A 16,912-nucleotide genomic window follows, 5' to 3' on the forward strand; every position below is an offset into this window, starting at 1 on the left:
GGAGATGGTGCCTCAGATGTTGTTCCATTTTTGTCTCATCAAAAGGGACACATAAAGTAGAACAAATCTACACACACACACACACACACACACATAAAAAAAAAACTCACCAAGTGTCCCAAGTTCAAATGCAATACAGTTTCAGTAAGTTTTTCAGCATGCATGTGTAATTCGGTTGTACTCTCATCAAAGGTAGGAAGAAAAAGAAAAAAAAGTGTCTGGAGATAGTTTTGAGAATGGTATCTGCAGCTGTGGCTTGCCTGCCCACTGCTGTCAGCCTGCTGTTGCTGGAGGCATTATTTATGCAGATCTCTGGGGTGAGCTTTGCACTCACCTGGCCCCGCAGGCTTTGTTTGTTCACAGTTCTCCTGTGCGGGAGCCTCTGCTACAAGCTTTCCCCTTTCCAAGCACACTGGGAAAGGTGACACTGCACCCGCGTTGTCAGGTTCATGTGGGAGGTGGGTCTTCCCCCTCTCCTGTGCAGTTTTCCTCCCACCACCACTTTCACAAGCTTTCCTGCTCCTGATTACTGGGCAGTGCTGCTGCTCCTGCCAGCCACCATGTTTGTTTACAGTTCATGTGGGAAGTGGGTCTTCCCTCCTCTCCTGTGGAGTTTTCCTCCCTCCGCCACTCTCACAAGTTTTCCCACTCCTGGTTGCTGGGCGCGCGCCCCCACTCCCGCCAAAGCCTCTCCGGCCCACCCAGCTTGTTTATTTACAGTCCCAGGAAGGATTCCCTTCCCCCAATCTTCAGTGCTCAGGGCGCCCCACCCTTTTCCCATGTGTCTTTATTGTTCTTATTGCTTATTACTCAGTTTCTCTTTTTTCCCCAGGTGAAGGTCAGTCTGTCCAGGGGGCTATGCTGCTCTGGCCCAGGCTTGTCTGTGGGAGTACCGGGGTACCGTGAAGCTCACCTGGTCCATGTCTTCCGAAGCCGTCTGGGCGCTTGTGACTGGCGGCCCAGGGGCCTTCCTGGTTTCTCCATTTAACATGAAGTGGAGATTCTCTGCGCTGGCTGGAGGTGTGGAGGGGTCAGAGTTCTGCCTCTTCTCAGTGATTATGCCTACAAAGTGTGTCTCCAGCGTTTCTCCAAGATTTCACTATAAGAGGCTCACTTTCTGCTTCCTCCCTCTAGCTGCCATCTTGGAATCCTAATAACTTCACTTTGTAATGAAAGTACACTGAGAAAATATATTCCACACAAATGGACATCATAAGCAAGACAAGTGGTTTATGCATACCATGAAAAATATATTGTAAGGCAAAAATTATAAAAGGAGATGAGGAAGATGACTACATATTGATAAAATAATCAAATAAGCAGAAAATATAACAATTATAAATACATAAGTATCCAACACAGGCCAAACAAAAATGTAAAACAAATATTATTTGATCTGAAAAGAGATATAGACTTTAATAAAAAAATTGTTAGAGACTTTAACATCCCAGTTTCATCAATATGCAGATCACACAGACAGAAATGCATATTGGAGTTGAACCATACTGTACTGCAAATGGAACTAAAAGAGATTTAAAGAGCATTTCTGCCAGCAGCTACAAATTACAAATTTTTCTCATTAGCACATGGAATATTCTCTAGGATAGACTATATGTTAGGCCACAAAGCAAGTCTCAACAAATTTTATAAAATATAAATCATATCTTATATCTTCTCTGACCAAAACAGAATAAAACTAAAAGTCACCCAAAATAAGACCACTGGAAACTATACAAATACATGACAATATTTTTAAAATACACTCCTGAACAACAAATAGGTCAGTTGGAAACTGAAATGTAAAAGCAGAAAATTTCTTGAAACAGAAGAAAATGAGAACATAATATGGCTAAGCCTATAGGATTACAGTAAAAGCAGTATGAAGAAGGAAGTTTATGCTAACACATTCCCACATCACAAAGTAGATTTTTTCAAATAAACAACCAAAAAGTTATTTGAGGAACTAAAAAAATCAAGAAAAAACAACACCCAAATGCAGTAATAGGAAGGAAATAATAGAAATGGAAGAAATAAACAAAATTGAGATTAAAATACACCAAAAGTCAGTGAAATAAGCTGGATTTTCAAAAAGATAAAATTGTCAAGTATTTAACTACATAAAGAGAAGACAAGAAATAAAATCATATGCAAAAAAAGAACTATTACAACTGGTACTACAGAAATAAAATACATAAATAGGGACAGTTGCAAAAAACTACATACCAACAATTTGTAAACTAAGAAGAAATGGATAAACTCCTGCACATTTACACCCACTGAGACTGAGCCATAATGAAACAGAAAACCTAACTGGAAAAATAAGGAGCCATGAAATAGAATCCATAACACAACATCTCCCAACAAAGAAAGCTTAGCTATAAGACTAAATTACATGAAAAATTTTGAGAACTAGCATAAATCCTCTGCAACCTATTTCAAAAAAGTTTTAAAAGAAATAACTCTGCCAAACTCATCCTATGTGGCTAAAATTATCCTCATACCAAAATCAGGCAATGTAAAACAAAAAATTAAAAATTGTAAACAAATATCCCTAATGAACGTCCACGTAAAATTTCTCAACAACAAAAAACTTGGTGCACCTCAGGGTAGAGCACTTTCCTAGCATGCATAAGCCCCTGTGTTAGATCCCCAACACCAGAAAACAAAACAAACACAAAAAATTTAAAAACTAGTAAACCAAACCCAATAGCACATAAAAAAGACCATGTAGCATAATCAAGTGGGATTCATCCCAAGAATTCAAGGATTACTTGATGTGTATTAGCCAATGAACACAATACATAGTATCAATAAAACAAAGGACAAAAACCATATGATCATCTTAATTGACATGGAAAAACAGTCCATAAAATTTAATATTTTTTCATGATTAAAAATTTCCCTAAGACTAGGAAGTAGTGAAGAGGCCTGGTAGAAATGAACCAATGTAGGTTGTAACACACATGTGCATGGAAGCAACACTAGGAATCTCTCTGTATAGCTATCTTTACCACAAACTAGCAAAAACATTATGTCTTTCTTATTATCTCTTATCTGTTTTCTTCAAGAAAATCAGAGAACAAGAGTGTGGAACAGGTTCTGCCTAGCAGCGGGGGTAAAGGGACCCAAATAATGTTTTCCCATATGAGTAAATGTAAAAACTGTAAGGAACTGCTGAACAGATACTTCACCATGTGTAGAAAAGAAAGATTTATTGGGGCCAGACTCCCAGGCTGTCTCTCTTGGGTTCAGAGTGTAGCAGCTCGGCTGGAATGGGTAGTAGGCTTTATAGGAGGGACCATCCATCAAAGGGGGGAGGGTGTCTGTTTCAGAGAACTGGTTGTTAGGCCCTGATTGTCAGGGATCACCAGGTGGAACTGCTCCGTACAAACAGCTAGTTGAAGAACAGGAAGTTTTCTGTGGTTTTGCAAGCAGGGAGATTTTGCAAGCAGTTATGGGCCAGGGGGCCTGGTTAAAGATTACATAGCCTCAGAACTTTCTTCCCAACTATGGACATCAGGGCCTTTTGTTGGTAATATGGGTGCTGATTGATCAGGCTGATTCCTGCTGAGTGGGGACATCAGGGAGAGTCTGGCTGGAATGTATGAGGTCCCCAGGGACTGGAGGCAGGCAGTTTCCCCTAGGCTTCATTTGAAGATAAGGCCAGTTTTTGGTAGGCCAGATAGGGTTGTAGTAGCATCTGGTGGAAGGTCTGCCTACTGAGCTCTCCTAGGTGATCCTGGAGGCATCCAAAAGGCAAGGGAGAAAATGGTTGCCAAAGGTCACAACTGGCAGAGCAGGCCTTTGATATATCAAAAGTAAGGAAGATAGAAGATTGGCATCCCTTAGTTGGATAGAAGGTGGAGTTAAGCAGATTATGTGGGTAAAATTGACCTGCCAGTCTTCTCCAGGTATAGAGTCCCAGAGCTGATGGACTGAGAAGGTTGGGGATGATTCGAGGTCAGCTTAGGAGAGACCTGGGCACACGTGGGGCATTGCTGAGTAATTTCAGTTACATGAGTGGCAAGAGAAGGGTGAAAGAATAAGGGTTTTGTGGATGGCCTTTAGGATTTGTTTAGCCTGTGAGACAGGAAGGATAAACTTTTCATTCAAGAGGAGCCATCCCTGTGGTCCTGATGTGGCTCCCAAGTTGGTGAATTTGGTTCTCTTTTCTGGAGTATATGTAGGGCTGACTCTCAGGGAGGTTATGAAGACCAAGGGAGGAGTCTGGGTGCTGGCCCTCTTTGCTTTATTGTCTGTAAAGGCATTACCTTGGGCTATTTCTGTTGTTTCTGGCTGGTGTCCCTTGCAATGGATAACTACCACCATAGGGGATAGGTAGGAGGCTTTGAGTAGTTTAAGGATTAGTGACCCATTGGTAATGGGAGTTCCCTTAGTGGTGAGGAAGCCCCTTTCTTCCCATAAGACTATATGGTGATGTATTATGTGATAAGCATATTTGAGTCAGTGTAAATGTTGGCTTTTTTGTCTTTAGCTAAAGTGAGGGCTCTGGTCAGAGATATAAGTTCTGCCTTTTGAGAAGTGGTGTCCCAAAAGGGACGGCTAGATTCAATAACTTCCCTAAGGGACACTACATCATAGCCTATACATCTCTTGCCCTCTGAATCTAGTGAGGAGCTGCTATCTATCAACCAGGAGATATCAGGATCAGATAGGGGTGAGCAGGATAGATGAGGTTGATAGTATGTAAGAGTTTTTAGAGTTTCTAAGCAGAAGTGTTCTAAGGGCATGCCATCAGGAAGCAAGGTGACAGGGTTAAGGGGAGGGCAAGTCTGTAGGGTAACATGGATTTTCTATGAAAGTGAGATGGAAAAGCTGTCATCTTGAGGGAGACAGGTTGGAGAGACAGTGGTGGGACAGGAGGTGGAGTCAATTGGTGAGGGGACAGGACAGTTGTGGGTCTCCCAAAGGTGAGTTTAGAGGCTTCCTGGATTAGTAGAGCTGCTGTAGCCAAAGCATGCAGGCAGGGCTGCCAGCCTTTGATAACCAAGTCAAGCTGTTTGGATAAGTAGGCTACAGGGGCAAAGGTGGGACCCTTCATTTGTCCTAATACTCCCATGGCCATCCCTCCTTGCTCAGTGACATAGTTTGAAAATCTATATCTTTTAGATTTGGGAGAGAGAGAGCTGGGGCCTGAAGGAGGGCCTGTTGGAGTTTGAGAAAGGGAGTTTTAATGGGTTTGGCAGGGTCAAGGAGCTCAGTTAGAGGGCCCCTTGCAGCCTCATAGAGAGGCTGGGCCAAGAGACCAAAATTGGGAACCCATGTCCTGAGATAGGAAGGAAAGTATTTCTCCTTTTGTAGATGGGACCACTAATGATCTGATGTGGGCCTTGCAATCTACTGTAATTGTTCTGGAAGCTGGTGTAAGGAGAATGCCCAGGTATTTTACCTGAGGCTGGGGAGAGTTGAGCTTTTGAGGGTGAAACACAATAGTCCCATTGTGCTAGGAAATTGAGTAATAAGACAGTATGGTTTTGAAAACTGGTGAGAGTTGGGCTACAGAAGAGGAGATCATCTACATACTGGAACAGAGTACTAAGTTGGAGGTCAAGCATGGATAGGTCCTGTGCCAGAGCACTGCCAAAGAAGTGGGGACCATCCTGGAAACCTTGAGGAAGGACTGTCTAAGTTAGCTGTTGGGCCAGTCCTGAGGCTGGATCCTCCCAAGTAAATGCAAGAAATTGTGACAATCTGGGTGGAGGGGGACAGTGAAGAAGGCATCCTTGAGGTCAAGAACAGAAAAGTAAGTGGTGTTTGTGGGCATTTGAGATAGTAGCATATTGGGATTGGGAACCAAGGGATGGGTAGGATGTATAGCTGAGTTAATGATTTTTAGTCTTGAACCAGTCTGTATGACCCATTGGGTTTTAGGACAGGGAGGATAGGGGTGTTAGATGAAGAATGTGTAGGCTTAAGAATTCCCTTATGTAGGAGCTTGTCAATGAGGGGCTTTAAGCTCCACCTATGTTTAAGAGAAGGAATGGGTAAAGGGAAAACCCAGTATATGGCATGAGAGTAGACCAGTAACTTTTGGCTGGTGGAGAATATCATCCACCCCCACCATGGAGATCTGTGAAGGATAAAGCTTACCTGAAAAGTTAGTAGGACTTTCCTACCTACTACTTGGAAAGTTACCCTGGGCTCCTCCAAGGTGATCTTGAGGGGGGGCCAAGGTCCCAGGGCCATGTCAGTCTTCTGCCTCCAGGCCCAAGTGGTCCATGAGGCCTTCAGTCTGGTGGGAATGGGGATGGGAGACTGACATATCTTGTGGAGGCAAAGAAGGGCAGTCGACACTCCAGAGTCCATTCTGGCCACATTGTGGACAGGGTCCTGGTGGCAGGTGAGGTGAAGGGCAACTTTTTGCTCCATGTCCCATCTGCTTGCATTTGAAGCAGGCCCTTTTTGAAGACAGAGGAGGTGACCTCAGGGCAGCTGCCAAGAGCTGGATCTTATGGTGGTCTCAGGCCTCCTCTAGGTTGTTAAATACCTTAAATGCTATTTTCACAAGATCTCCTTTAGGGGTTTGAGGACCATCCTCTGCCTATTTAAGTTTTTTCTGAAATCAGGGGAGGATTGGGAAATAAAGTGAGAGTTGAGAATAAGCATTCCTGCCCTTGAGGAAGGATCAAGCTTAGTATAGTAGGTTGGGGTTTCTGTCAGGTATCTAGTTGGATGCTAGATAACTTCTCTAAGGTTTATCAAAATTAACTTCCCTGTGGGAAGCAGATTGTAACCCTGCAAGGAGGAAGGTGAGCATATAATTTTGGGCAGTCAGCATGGTGGGATCTTGATAGTCCTAATGTGGGTCCACACATGGCACTGCCATGGATCCCACCAAGAGAGTGAGATCAGTACAATGTACATTATCGTCATATTCCTGGGCCACCAGTCAAACTCTTTCCTTCTCATCCAGATTTAGGGTAGAGGAAAGGATGACATATATGTCATGCCAGGTCATGTCATATATTTGGGTTAGATATTTGAATTCTTTAATGTAGGAGGCTGTGTCATTAGAGAAGGAGACAAGCCTTTTCTCTATCTGTGAGAGATCAGTCATGGAAAAGGGCACATGGACCAAGATAATACCATCAGCTCCTGCCACCTCCCAGAGAGGGTATAGATGAGCTGTCTGGGTTTTGGAAGAGGTGTGGGAATGTGTATGAGATGCTGGCAGAGAAGAGAAGGGTGAGGACATTGGAGGGGTCAGGGGAGATGTAGATTTGGGGGGCCCAAAGGCACAGAGTCAATAGTGACCACCGTGGAAGGAGAATACAGTGGTGGTGGGTTAGACGAGCCAGCGAGGGATGAAGGAGGTGGTGGGCCAGAGCAGTGGGAGGATGGGGTAGAAGAGGTCAGGGTGAGGGTTTGCGAGAAGAGGAGTTGGAAGGTGGGTGAACTGAGTCAGTGAGGTCACAAGTAAGGGAGGAATCTTCTGAAAGGGGTCAGTGGGAGGGAGAGACAGACTTTGAGGAGGGGTTTGTCATAGGTGAGAAGAATTTGGAGGGTGAGGCAAGATTTAATAAGGAAAGGTTGAGATTGAGAGAAAGAGAGAGAGGGAGAGTGGGAGGGAGAGAGAGAGAGAGAAGGAGAGATCGAAGATAGAAAAAAGCTTGGACATATGGGAGCTCGGACCATTTATCATTGCAGTGGCAGAAGTTGTACAGGTCAGTAAGGGTGTGGAAGTAAAAAATGCCATTTTCAGGCCATTGGGACTGATTATCTAATTTGTATTGAGGCCAAACAGTGTAACAGGAAAAGATTAATCACTTGGGCTTAATACCCTGTTGGAGACCAAGGTGGAGAGTGTGAGAATGAGAGAAAAAGAGAGAGAGAGAGAGAGTATAAGGATGAGAGAGAGAGAGAGAGAGGGAGAGAGATAGAGAAAGAGTGTGTGAGAGAGAGAGAGAGAGAGAGAGAGAGAGAGAGAGAGAGAGGGAGAGAGAGTGTGAAAGAAAGGTAGGTGCCTCGGTGAGTTTACTTGTCAGCCTAATGTAGAGCTAGGTCAAGATCTAGCCTCCCTAATGTGACTCAGGCAAGGAGAGCAGAATTGTCCAGTTGCCATTTGGTCAAAGTAAACTGGAGGGACTGTTGAGCTTTCACCCTAGGTGGAGGAAATGAAGACAGAGGAGGAAAGCAAGAAAAAGAGAAAGAAAGGGAGAGAGTGAGAGGGAGGGGGAAGTGTCTCCTTAACGTGTTCCCAAGGGAGGCATCTCCAGCCTGGGTCACTGTTTGAAGAGAATGCCCAACAGGTTAGCCAGGTGTCCCTCTGCTAAGCAGTGGGTGCCCCAGCAGGCATGGGAGGCATATCTGGCATACAGCTATGACTTCTGTATCCATGAGAGAGAGCAGGCAGCCCCAAGAAGGGTGACACTTACCAAATCTGAGAAGAGGAGTAGATTAAGTAGAGAGTAGTGAAAGGCAATCTAGTGGTGGGTGGGAGAGCCAGCAAGCCTAAATGGCTGGGGATCTGAAGTCCATAGGTATGTGGTGTCAATTCAGCAGTCTGAGTCTGGGAGAGGGCAGGACACAAAAGCCAACCAGGTCAGAGGCATCCTGTTAACTTATCCCAGATTTTGGCACCAGATGTAAGGTATTGCTGAACAGGGACTGCACCACGTGTAGAAAAGAAAGATTTATTGGGGCCAGACTGCTGTGCTGTCTCTCAGGTTCAGAGTGTAGCAACTTGGCTGGAATGGGTAGTGGGTTTTATAGGAGGGACCATCCATCAAAGGGGGAAGGATGTCTGTTTCAGAGAACAACTGGGTTGTTGGGCCCTGATTGTCAGTGATCACCATGTGGAATGGCTCCGTATGTACAGCTAGTTGAAGAACAGGAAGTTTCCTGCAGTTTTTCAAGCAGGGAGTTCACAAGCAATTATGGAACAGAGGGCCTGGTTAAAGATTACATAGCCTCAGGACTTTCTGCTCACCCTAACAAAAACAATAAAAAAAAAAAAACCCTCCCTAAAAAAATAGGTACAAAAGGTACATGCTTCAACCATAAAGGCTATACATGAAAAACTTATAGCCAATATCCCACTGAACAAGTTAAACCTGAAAGCACCTCATGTAAGATCTGGACCAAGTTTCAGATGTCCATATTCACCACTTGTTGAAAATAATATTGGAAGTCATAACTAGTGCAATTTGGAGCTGTAATATAGAGCATCTAAATTGGAAAGGAGAAAATCAAATTATTCTTATTTGCATATAACATAATTTTATATATAAATACCTGAAATTTGTTAAGACTGATAAATTTGGTAAAACTGCTGGATACAAAATCAATACATAAGAATAGTAGCATATTTATACATCAATAACAAACTTTTTTGAAAAAGAAATTCACAGGATGCACATAAGATTTGTTAGGAAAAATGCTGCTCACAAAGAAAGTTCAGGAGAAAAGTCTGACATCCAAGAGCAAGGTTTAATGGCAGGCCCACACTGCCAGTCTGGCTGGGGAAAGGTGGCAGAGCACAGACTCTGGGCTAGGTGTGGCTTTTATAGAAGAGGGAGGTTAAGGAAGTTAGCACATGCACAGGAGTCTCCAGTAGGGGTGGAGCTTCTCTCAGAGCATGGGAATTTCTGTTTAAGGGTAGGGCTGTCATTGGGAGTGGCTCCATTTCTCAAATGAGGCCTGAGGATAAAATGGCCACCGATTCACAAAATGGTGACATTATTGTTCTATCATTCCATTTTTTCTTTAATAATGATGAGGGTAGGGGCTGAGGATCGGGAATTGGGGCAAAGCATTGGACTCTAAGCTGCTTCCTGCTGGCTGTGGACGTTGTGTGGGGCAACATCCTCAGACTCCTGTGTCCTGGTAGGGTCCTCACAGCAGTCCTCTGGACGGTTTTGGAGAGGTTTATACCCCTGGATGTACAACTGGTTAAACTTTTGATTAGCAGTAGCAGACATGCAGTCTAAGAGAAATCTTTGTATTCTTTTTATGATACAAGGGAGGAAGCTTAAAAATAGGAGAGCAAGAATGATAGACATCAGGATGGGTATTAGCCAGGAGAACCACTGTGAAATGTCATTCCCTAGAGGATTCCAAGAGTCCCCCAACTCCCTTCTCTGTTTTTCTAACTGTTCCTTGAGAGGTGCTGCCACTGGGGGATCCCATTGAACTTGACAGCAGTGGGTGTTGTGAGCCCAGATGAGGGCTGGTCCATCAAAGTCCCAATGGAGAGGGTCGAATATCCTGTAGGAGAACTAAACTGTTTGATGGATTGTCCTTATCCCTCCTATTTGAAACAATCTTTAGGACAAACCCTTCTTTACAAAATTCTTTCTCATCCAAAAACATTCCTTTTTCCTTTAACTTCTCAAAAAAAAATACATTTAATACCTCTCTATACCCTTTACAGTTGTTTACTTTGTAACTTGTATTTTAAAATTAACTTTTATAGAATTTAAAATTTCTTATTGGGGCTGGAGCAATCATAAGGAATTTATGATAGGCATAAGGTCTCGTGTCCCTCAGGCTTGAGGGGATATTGTTTTTGGGTGTGGAAACTGTGAGGGATCTTTGAGCTTTATTTGAATAAGGAGGGCCATCCTGGATCTCCCTACACTCATCTCATCAGTCCACACTGTGCAATTTATTTGTTCCTAAAGGAGGGGGCAGGAGAAATAGCTGCCTAGTGGGAGGAGAATTTGAGCTTTTAGTTGAGATAGTAAATCGCATCCCATCAGGGACACTGGAGTTTCAGGAACTATGAGGAAAGAATAACAGAAGAGGAGGTCTCCCCAAGAGCAGGCCAGAGGCCAGGTAAAACAGTGCTTTAGGGGCTGGCCAGATTTGCCCCAAATGATATGTTTTGTCATTTTACTGGGGATCCGGAGAGAAAGGTAAGACAGAGAAATGAGCTCCACTGTCTAGCATGAAAATGACCTTTCGCTTTTCTGCCATTATGGCTACCACAAAGCTCCTCAATATCGATGCCAAGAAGTGTTGCATGGACAAGAGGCCGGGCACTTAGACCTCCAGTGGTTACCTTTGCAGAGAGGGCAGGGTCCCAGTTGGGGGTGGGACTGTCTCCCAGGCTGCCCCCTCCTTAAGCATTCCCTACAGAAGTGCCCCTCCTGTCCACCATGTTAGTAAGTTCAGGATGCAGGCCCCAGTCAGGTGGGGACTTCTCTGAGAGCAGCAATTAGGCTATGATGTCTCTTATCTTTTTCTCTCCTGTTAGTAAGTTCCCAGACATACAGAGATACAGACATAGCTATACATACAGCTAGTAGTATTAGTTGATTCAATGACTTTTTCCTTTCAGCCACAGATTTTGAGTTTTTTATGAATATCTGGGACTGACTGAGTTAGAAATTTATCTTTGAGGAGAACTTCTCTCACCTGTGACTCTGGGTCCACCGTGGTATGCTTTCTGACAGCATCCTTAAGATGCTATAGAAAGGTAAGGGAGTTTTCTTCAGGACATTGCTGTAAGGCAAAGTTGTTATTTTACATTGACACCTGACACTCTGGAGAGCAGGTCTCTGAACTGTTCTGGGCCTCAGTTTCCTCACTTGAAGAATGAGGGATCTGGTCTAGGTTAAACTACTTTCTTCCACTATGAGATGTCTGAAGTGACATTAATGCCACTTATCTTCCTTACCATTTTTTTTTTAATTTACCAATGCTGGGGAATTGAACCCAGGGCCTTGCACATGCTGGGCAGACACCCTCCCACTGAGCTATGTCCTCATCCCCAAATATTTTTTTTTCCTTTGGCTGTACTGGGACTTGAACTCAGGACTTTATGTCTGCAAAGTGGCACTCTACTGCTTGAGCCATATCACCAGCCCCTTTTAGTATGGATCTGTCAAGGGGACTGCCTGTGCCCCTGTAGGTATAGGCATGTTTATTCCCTCATTTTTAGGCTCCACTAGTATTGGGGCTCATTGTAAATGGTAATCATTTCCAACCTGAGTGGCCTGGGCCAGAACCCATTGCCTTTCTAATGAGAAAAGAGTCTGGTCTAGTAGAGGCATAATATCCTTTCATGCCAATTCAAAGGTTTGGATCACAGAGATAAACGCTTGAACGTATTTGTCTGGTCATCAATATAGCTGTCCAGATGATTTTTAATTTCCCTTAGATCTGATAGCTGGAAGGGGACATAGACTTACCCTCTTCCTACCATTGCCTGTTGAAGGGGGAAGCACCCATTTGGAGGTTCTGAATATTAAGATGGCCTAGAAGGTAGGGCAGAGGGTGGAGCAGTAGGGGTGGGGGGACTTGTCATTGATAAGGGGCCTTTTGGTTCTCCTTTCCATGTTTATCCTGTGGCTTACAAAGAATGGCCAGTGTTTGAGTACCTAGATAGTAATCATGGAGCCAATCTGGATGGTCTCAGAAATGAAAGAAAATTTGTATAGGGGATCTCAGCTCACTTTTCCTTTTATAAAAAAGGTCTAGTTGGAGCATGGTATTGTAATTTAAGGAACCCTGTGAAGGCCACTTCTCTTGGTCACCCAAGGCATACTGAGGCCAGGCCTTAGTACAAAGCTTCCAACATTTACAAGCCAGAGACTGGAAGGGGCAGGTCTCATCTAGAAAGAACAAAATGCTAGGATCCTGTCTTTTAGCTAAAAGCTGGCAGCCTCTTTAATAAAGGCTACCTTTTTAACAAAGGAATACATCGTCTGTAGAGTTAGAGAAAGGCATTCAGAGGGCATCCTTGGGCAATAACAATACCACAGGGATGACTAGTGCTAATATTTGGAGGGAAAATTTATGCTGAGCCAGAAAGTATAGAAAATTTTAAATGAGAAGTTTAGAGACCACAGTAACGCCCATTTTGTTGTTCCTGAGACTATAACTGTTGTACCCAGATCACAAGACCCCAAAAGACCACTCAGGAGTCTGAAGTCACATGCAAAAACAAAGAGCCTTTATTCAGGCTTAAGCTCGGGCTCTCCGACCTCACCAACACAGCAGATCTGCACAGAGAGCCCCAAGCCTCACCTCAGCAGGGTTTTTATTGGGGAAAGGCAGGAGGCAGGACTTCTCATTCTAGGGGTAAACAGGTTGGATGTTATTCAGGTGAGGGGGTCTTGGCATATTGGAATTGGTTTTTACTCCATTGTGTCTTGGTCATCAGGAGTGTGGCCAGAGTTATTCTTTTTTATGGTCACCTTGGGCAAGGGCCTGCTTTGCTCAATTAGGATTGGATCAGGGCTGAGGTGGTGCATTCCAGAGGAGGGTTCATGCCCAGGTTATGGAGCATTCCAGGCGAGTGGTGGTGCTCAGGTCAGTGCTAAGGAACAAAGGAGCCTGAGCCTGAAATGACGATGTCCCTGTTATTTTTTAAACGGGGCCCCACATCTGTTATTTTTTTCCTAGTTGGGGCCCAACAATAACCTTGAGATAACAGCTTACAAGCTCCCCCAGAGCTGGAATCGCCTTGAGGCCAGAGTTGGCAAGGAGCTGCTGGCTGGATACCATGATGGGAAAGTCCTCAGGAAGATAAGAAGAGACAGGCAGGGCAAGAAGCACAAGGAAGTCTGCTTACATGGGGAAGGAGGAGGTTCGGGAGAGGATTTGGTTGGTTTAGAAGCTGATTTAGAGGCTAATAGAACTTGCACAGGGGAACAGGAAGTACAAAGGGAGGGTTTGGTGCAGAGATAGGAAAAGGAATGAGCAACCCTTAAATTAGCTTTTTATTGCACATAAAAAGCTGGAGAAGTCTCAGCAGGGACTGGAACAGGCACAGCTGTGGGTTTGCCTGCCAGAAAGCCGTTCTTCCCCCTTTTTTTTTCCTCACTTCCTTTTTCTTGATTGAGAAAAGCAAAGACTCAATGTAGAGAACTGCAGAACGAGTTGAGCAAGAATCTAGGATGTCCTGGACCTGCCATATTACAAAGACACAGAACTTTAGACTCCTGCCTACCTGTGCCCTGCCGGAGCTGACCCAATTCCATCCAAGAGAATCTTCAACCCTGCCAGGTAGGAGGACAACACATCACCTTCCCTTGAGGGAACCACATAGTTCAGTGGAGCCTGTGGGCAGATTGCACCCCCCTGGACAAACTGGTGGCCACATAAATGGAGGGAACAATTCACCCCTGTCTGGCAGGGGTGGGGCAGAATGCTGAGCTGACCTAGCCTGTGTGGGGGCAGGGTGGAATGCTGAGCTGACTTAGCCCATGTGAGGGTGTAACCAAATGCTGAGCTGGCCAAGCCTGTGTGGGGTTAGAGTGGAAAGCTGAGCTGACTTAGCTTGTGGGGGGTGAGGCAGAATGCTGAGTTAACCTAGACTGTGGGAGGGCAGGGAGGAACACTGGGCTGCTGGAGCCTGAGTAGTGGCAGAACAATACAGCTGCAGTCTGGTGAAATCAACAACATATTTGACCACCATGGAGAAAACTGGTTATGAGCTGAAAAGTGATCAATTAAAAAGCTTAATTTCAGCATGCCCTGTGGGACTGGCAACTGCTCACAAATCAGCTCATGGCAGGACCATTTCAGAAAACCCACTTGCAATTCATGGCCCATACCACCAAGGAAAGCCTGGGCTCAAACACCCTGATGCATTTTCCCCCAAAAGCTGTATGACAGGGAAGGGCAACATCCATTGCCACACTGCCCAGCAAACCTACTATATGAAGGGACAGAGACACTGAGAGAGCCTCAGTCAAAAGTGTCAGCATCTAGATTTGAAATCAGAGGAAAGAATCCAGAATGTTCAGTGAACTGTTTTTTTTCTTTTTTTCTTTAATTTATTATTATTATTATTTATCTTTTTTCCCTTTATTGTTGTGCTGGGTGGAGGCACACTGTGGAATTTACACAGGTTCTTACAATGTATCATATCACACTTGAATTCTACCCCTCCACCATTCTCCTTTGTCCCTCCTTTCCCCTGATTCCTGGAATAGTTTCAACAGATATCATTTCCTCATTTACATACAGTTTTTGCATTGTATTCACCCACCCCCCCACACACACACACACACACTCTCTTTTCCCATCACCTCTCCCCCTCCCACTAATACTAGCCCTCCCCCCCTGGGCAGGACCTGTTCCACACTCTGATTTTGTAGAAGAAAAAAGATAAAAGATAAAAAGAAAAGCATGACATTATAGCTTGTTTGAGATGAAGGTAGCTACACGGGGAGTTACCTTGTAGTATTTCCATGTATATATGTATTATAACCCTAAATGGTTTATCGCTTCTAATTTTCTTCATTCTATCTTAGCCCTTTACTTATGGTAGTATCATTGGGTTTAAGATTTCTATATTAATTCTTCTATAGAAGGTATATCAATTGTATTCAAGTTCTTAGTTTCCCTATTCCTCCTGTGCATGACCTCCCTGTACTGTGACCAGTGTTTCATATGCATTTGTATTAGGTTTACATTCCACACATGAGAGAGAAAATGCAATTTTTGGCCTTCTGAGTTTGGCTATTTTCATTTCAGATCATGTTCTCCAATCCTATCCATTTGCCTGCAAATGACAAAATTTCATTCTTCTTTGTGGCTGAGTAGAATTCCATTGTATGCAAAAACCACATTTTCCTAATTGATTCATCAGTAGTGGGGCATCTTGGCTGTTTCCATAGCTTAGTTATCTCTTGTCAATAGTGCTGCAATAAACACTGTTGTGTACAGGTGCTTTTGTTGTAAGCTGACTCACAATCTTTTGGGTATATCCCTTGGAGAGTATTGCTGAATTGTATGGCAGATCTATTTTTAGTTTTTTAAAGTATCTTCCATATTGATTTCCATAGGGGTTGTACTACCTTACATTCTCATCAGGAGTGTATGAGGGTTTCTTTTTCCCGCATCTTCACCAACATTTGCTGTTGTTTGTTTCTTGATGCTAGCTATGCTTATGGCAATGAGGTGGAATCTTAGTGTGGTTTTGATTTTCATTTCCTTTATACCAGGGATGGTGAGCATTTTTTCATGTGTTTTTTAGCCATTTGGACTTCTTCTGTAGAGAAGGCTCTGCTCAGTTCATTTGCCCATTTCTTATTTTTAGTTTCTTAATTTTTTTCCTTTTTTTTTTTTTTACAATCTATTATCACCTATCTCTCTCTTCCATTCTGACCAAATATTAATGTGGCTTAGCCCTCTCTTGCCCCACTTTCCTTTCTCTCCTCCTAACTTTTTTCTTCTCTTTTCTTCTATTCTCTCCTTTCTTCTGCTTTCCCTTGTCTCCTCCCTGTACCTTCCCCACCCCACTGTCCCTACCTCCTCCACACTCACCATTCACTGAATGGTCTATTATACCGACTTTATGCATTACCCCTATCTTTTCTATCCCTCTGCAATCCCTGACAATAGCACCTTCCTCCCCAATGACAGACCTACACCTCAACACACTTAGGGCTCTATTTCCCTTCAACCTCCACACCTCACACCTCTTCTGTACCTTATCCAATTGCCCTTCCCTGTCCCTTCTTCAATTACCCAAGTAACTATCTCTATCTAAACAATGGTTATCTCCCCATTCCCCTCTGATGATAGACAGTAAAGTAAAGGGGGTTCTTATATATTATGCAAAAAACTGCTTTGGCCTTGAATTTTGGAATTTGTTATTGCTTAGTTATACCTCCAGGTCAGGGAACAGAAATATTATAACAACTTAGCAAACAACTAAGCTAGTCAGAGGATAAAAATTAAATCAAGGGAAAGCAAACAGGTGGTTAAAACCCCCAATTAACTAATCAACAGCATAAGAGCAAAGCACAAAATGGAAACATGGGGAGAAAAAAAAGGCAGGGGAATACAACTCCTAAAAAGACTAGCAATAAAACATTTTAAAAATTACCATAATATAAAAGTTGATGGAAGTGAAGGGAATGAATCCCCAGTTGCTAATTTCAGAAGAATGATGATAAAAAATGTTCGAGGAGCTTAAAGAAAACTTGCAAAA

At 43.6% G+C, this 16,912-nt stretch overlaps 1 protein-coding gene and 2 long non-coding RNA genes across 7 annotated transcripts in view; 2 read left to right on the plus strand and 1 right to left on the minus strand.

Moving 5' to 3' along the window:
• LOC141410968 (uncharacterized) overlaps positions 1–2,800 on the plus strand; it is a 37,557-nt gene extending 34,757 nt beyond the window's left edge. Inside the window, exon 3 of the long non-coding RNA XR_012435796.1 lies at positions 833–2,800. This is a non-coding gene — a long non-coding RNA (uncharacterized lncRNA). The remainder of the gene's footprint in view (positions 1–832) is intronic.
• LOC141410967 (uncharacterized) overlaps positions 1–8,942 on the minus strand; it is a 70,055-nt gene extending 61,113 nt beyond the window's left edge. For all 3 annotated transcript variants that reach the window (XR_012435793.1, XR_012435792.1, XR_012435794.1), the window contains exon 1: positions 8,397–8,942. This is a non-coding gene — a long non-coding RNA (uncharacterized lncRNA). The remainder of the gene's footprint in view (positions 1–8,396) is intronic.
• A 4,408-nt stretch (positions 8,943–13,350) lies between these two features.
• Positions 13,351–16,912, plus strand: part of LOC109678427 (UDP-glucuronosyltransferase 2B31-like) — a 34,323-nt gene continuing 30,761 nt past the window's right edge. Inside the window, exon 1 of one of the 3 annotated variants that reach the window (XM_074042074.1) lies at positions 13,351–13,974. Coding sequence is in view for 1 of the 3 variants with exons in the window: in XM_074042075.1 (XP_073898176.1) it covers positions 13,866–13,974 (109 nt within the window). In the remaining 2 variants the exon portion in view is untranslated. The remainder of the gene's footprint in view (positions 13,975–16,912) is intronic. The other 2 variants (XM_074042073.1, XM_074042075.1) reach the window with 2 other exon arrangements.

Source organism: Castor canadensis, chromosome 9 (assembly GCF_047511655.1).
Source record: "Castor canadensis chromosome 9, mCasCan1.hap1v2, whole genome shotgun sequence".
Lineage (NCBI taxonomy): Eukaryota > Metazoa > Chordata > Mammalia > Rodentia > Castoridae > Castor > Castor canadensis.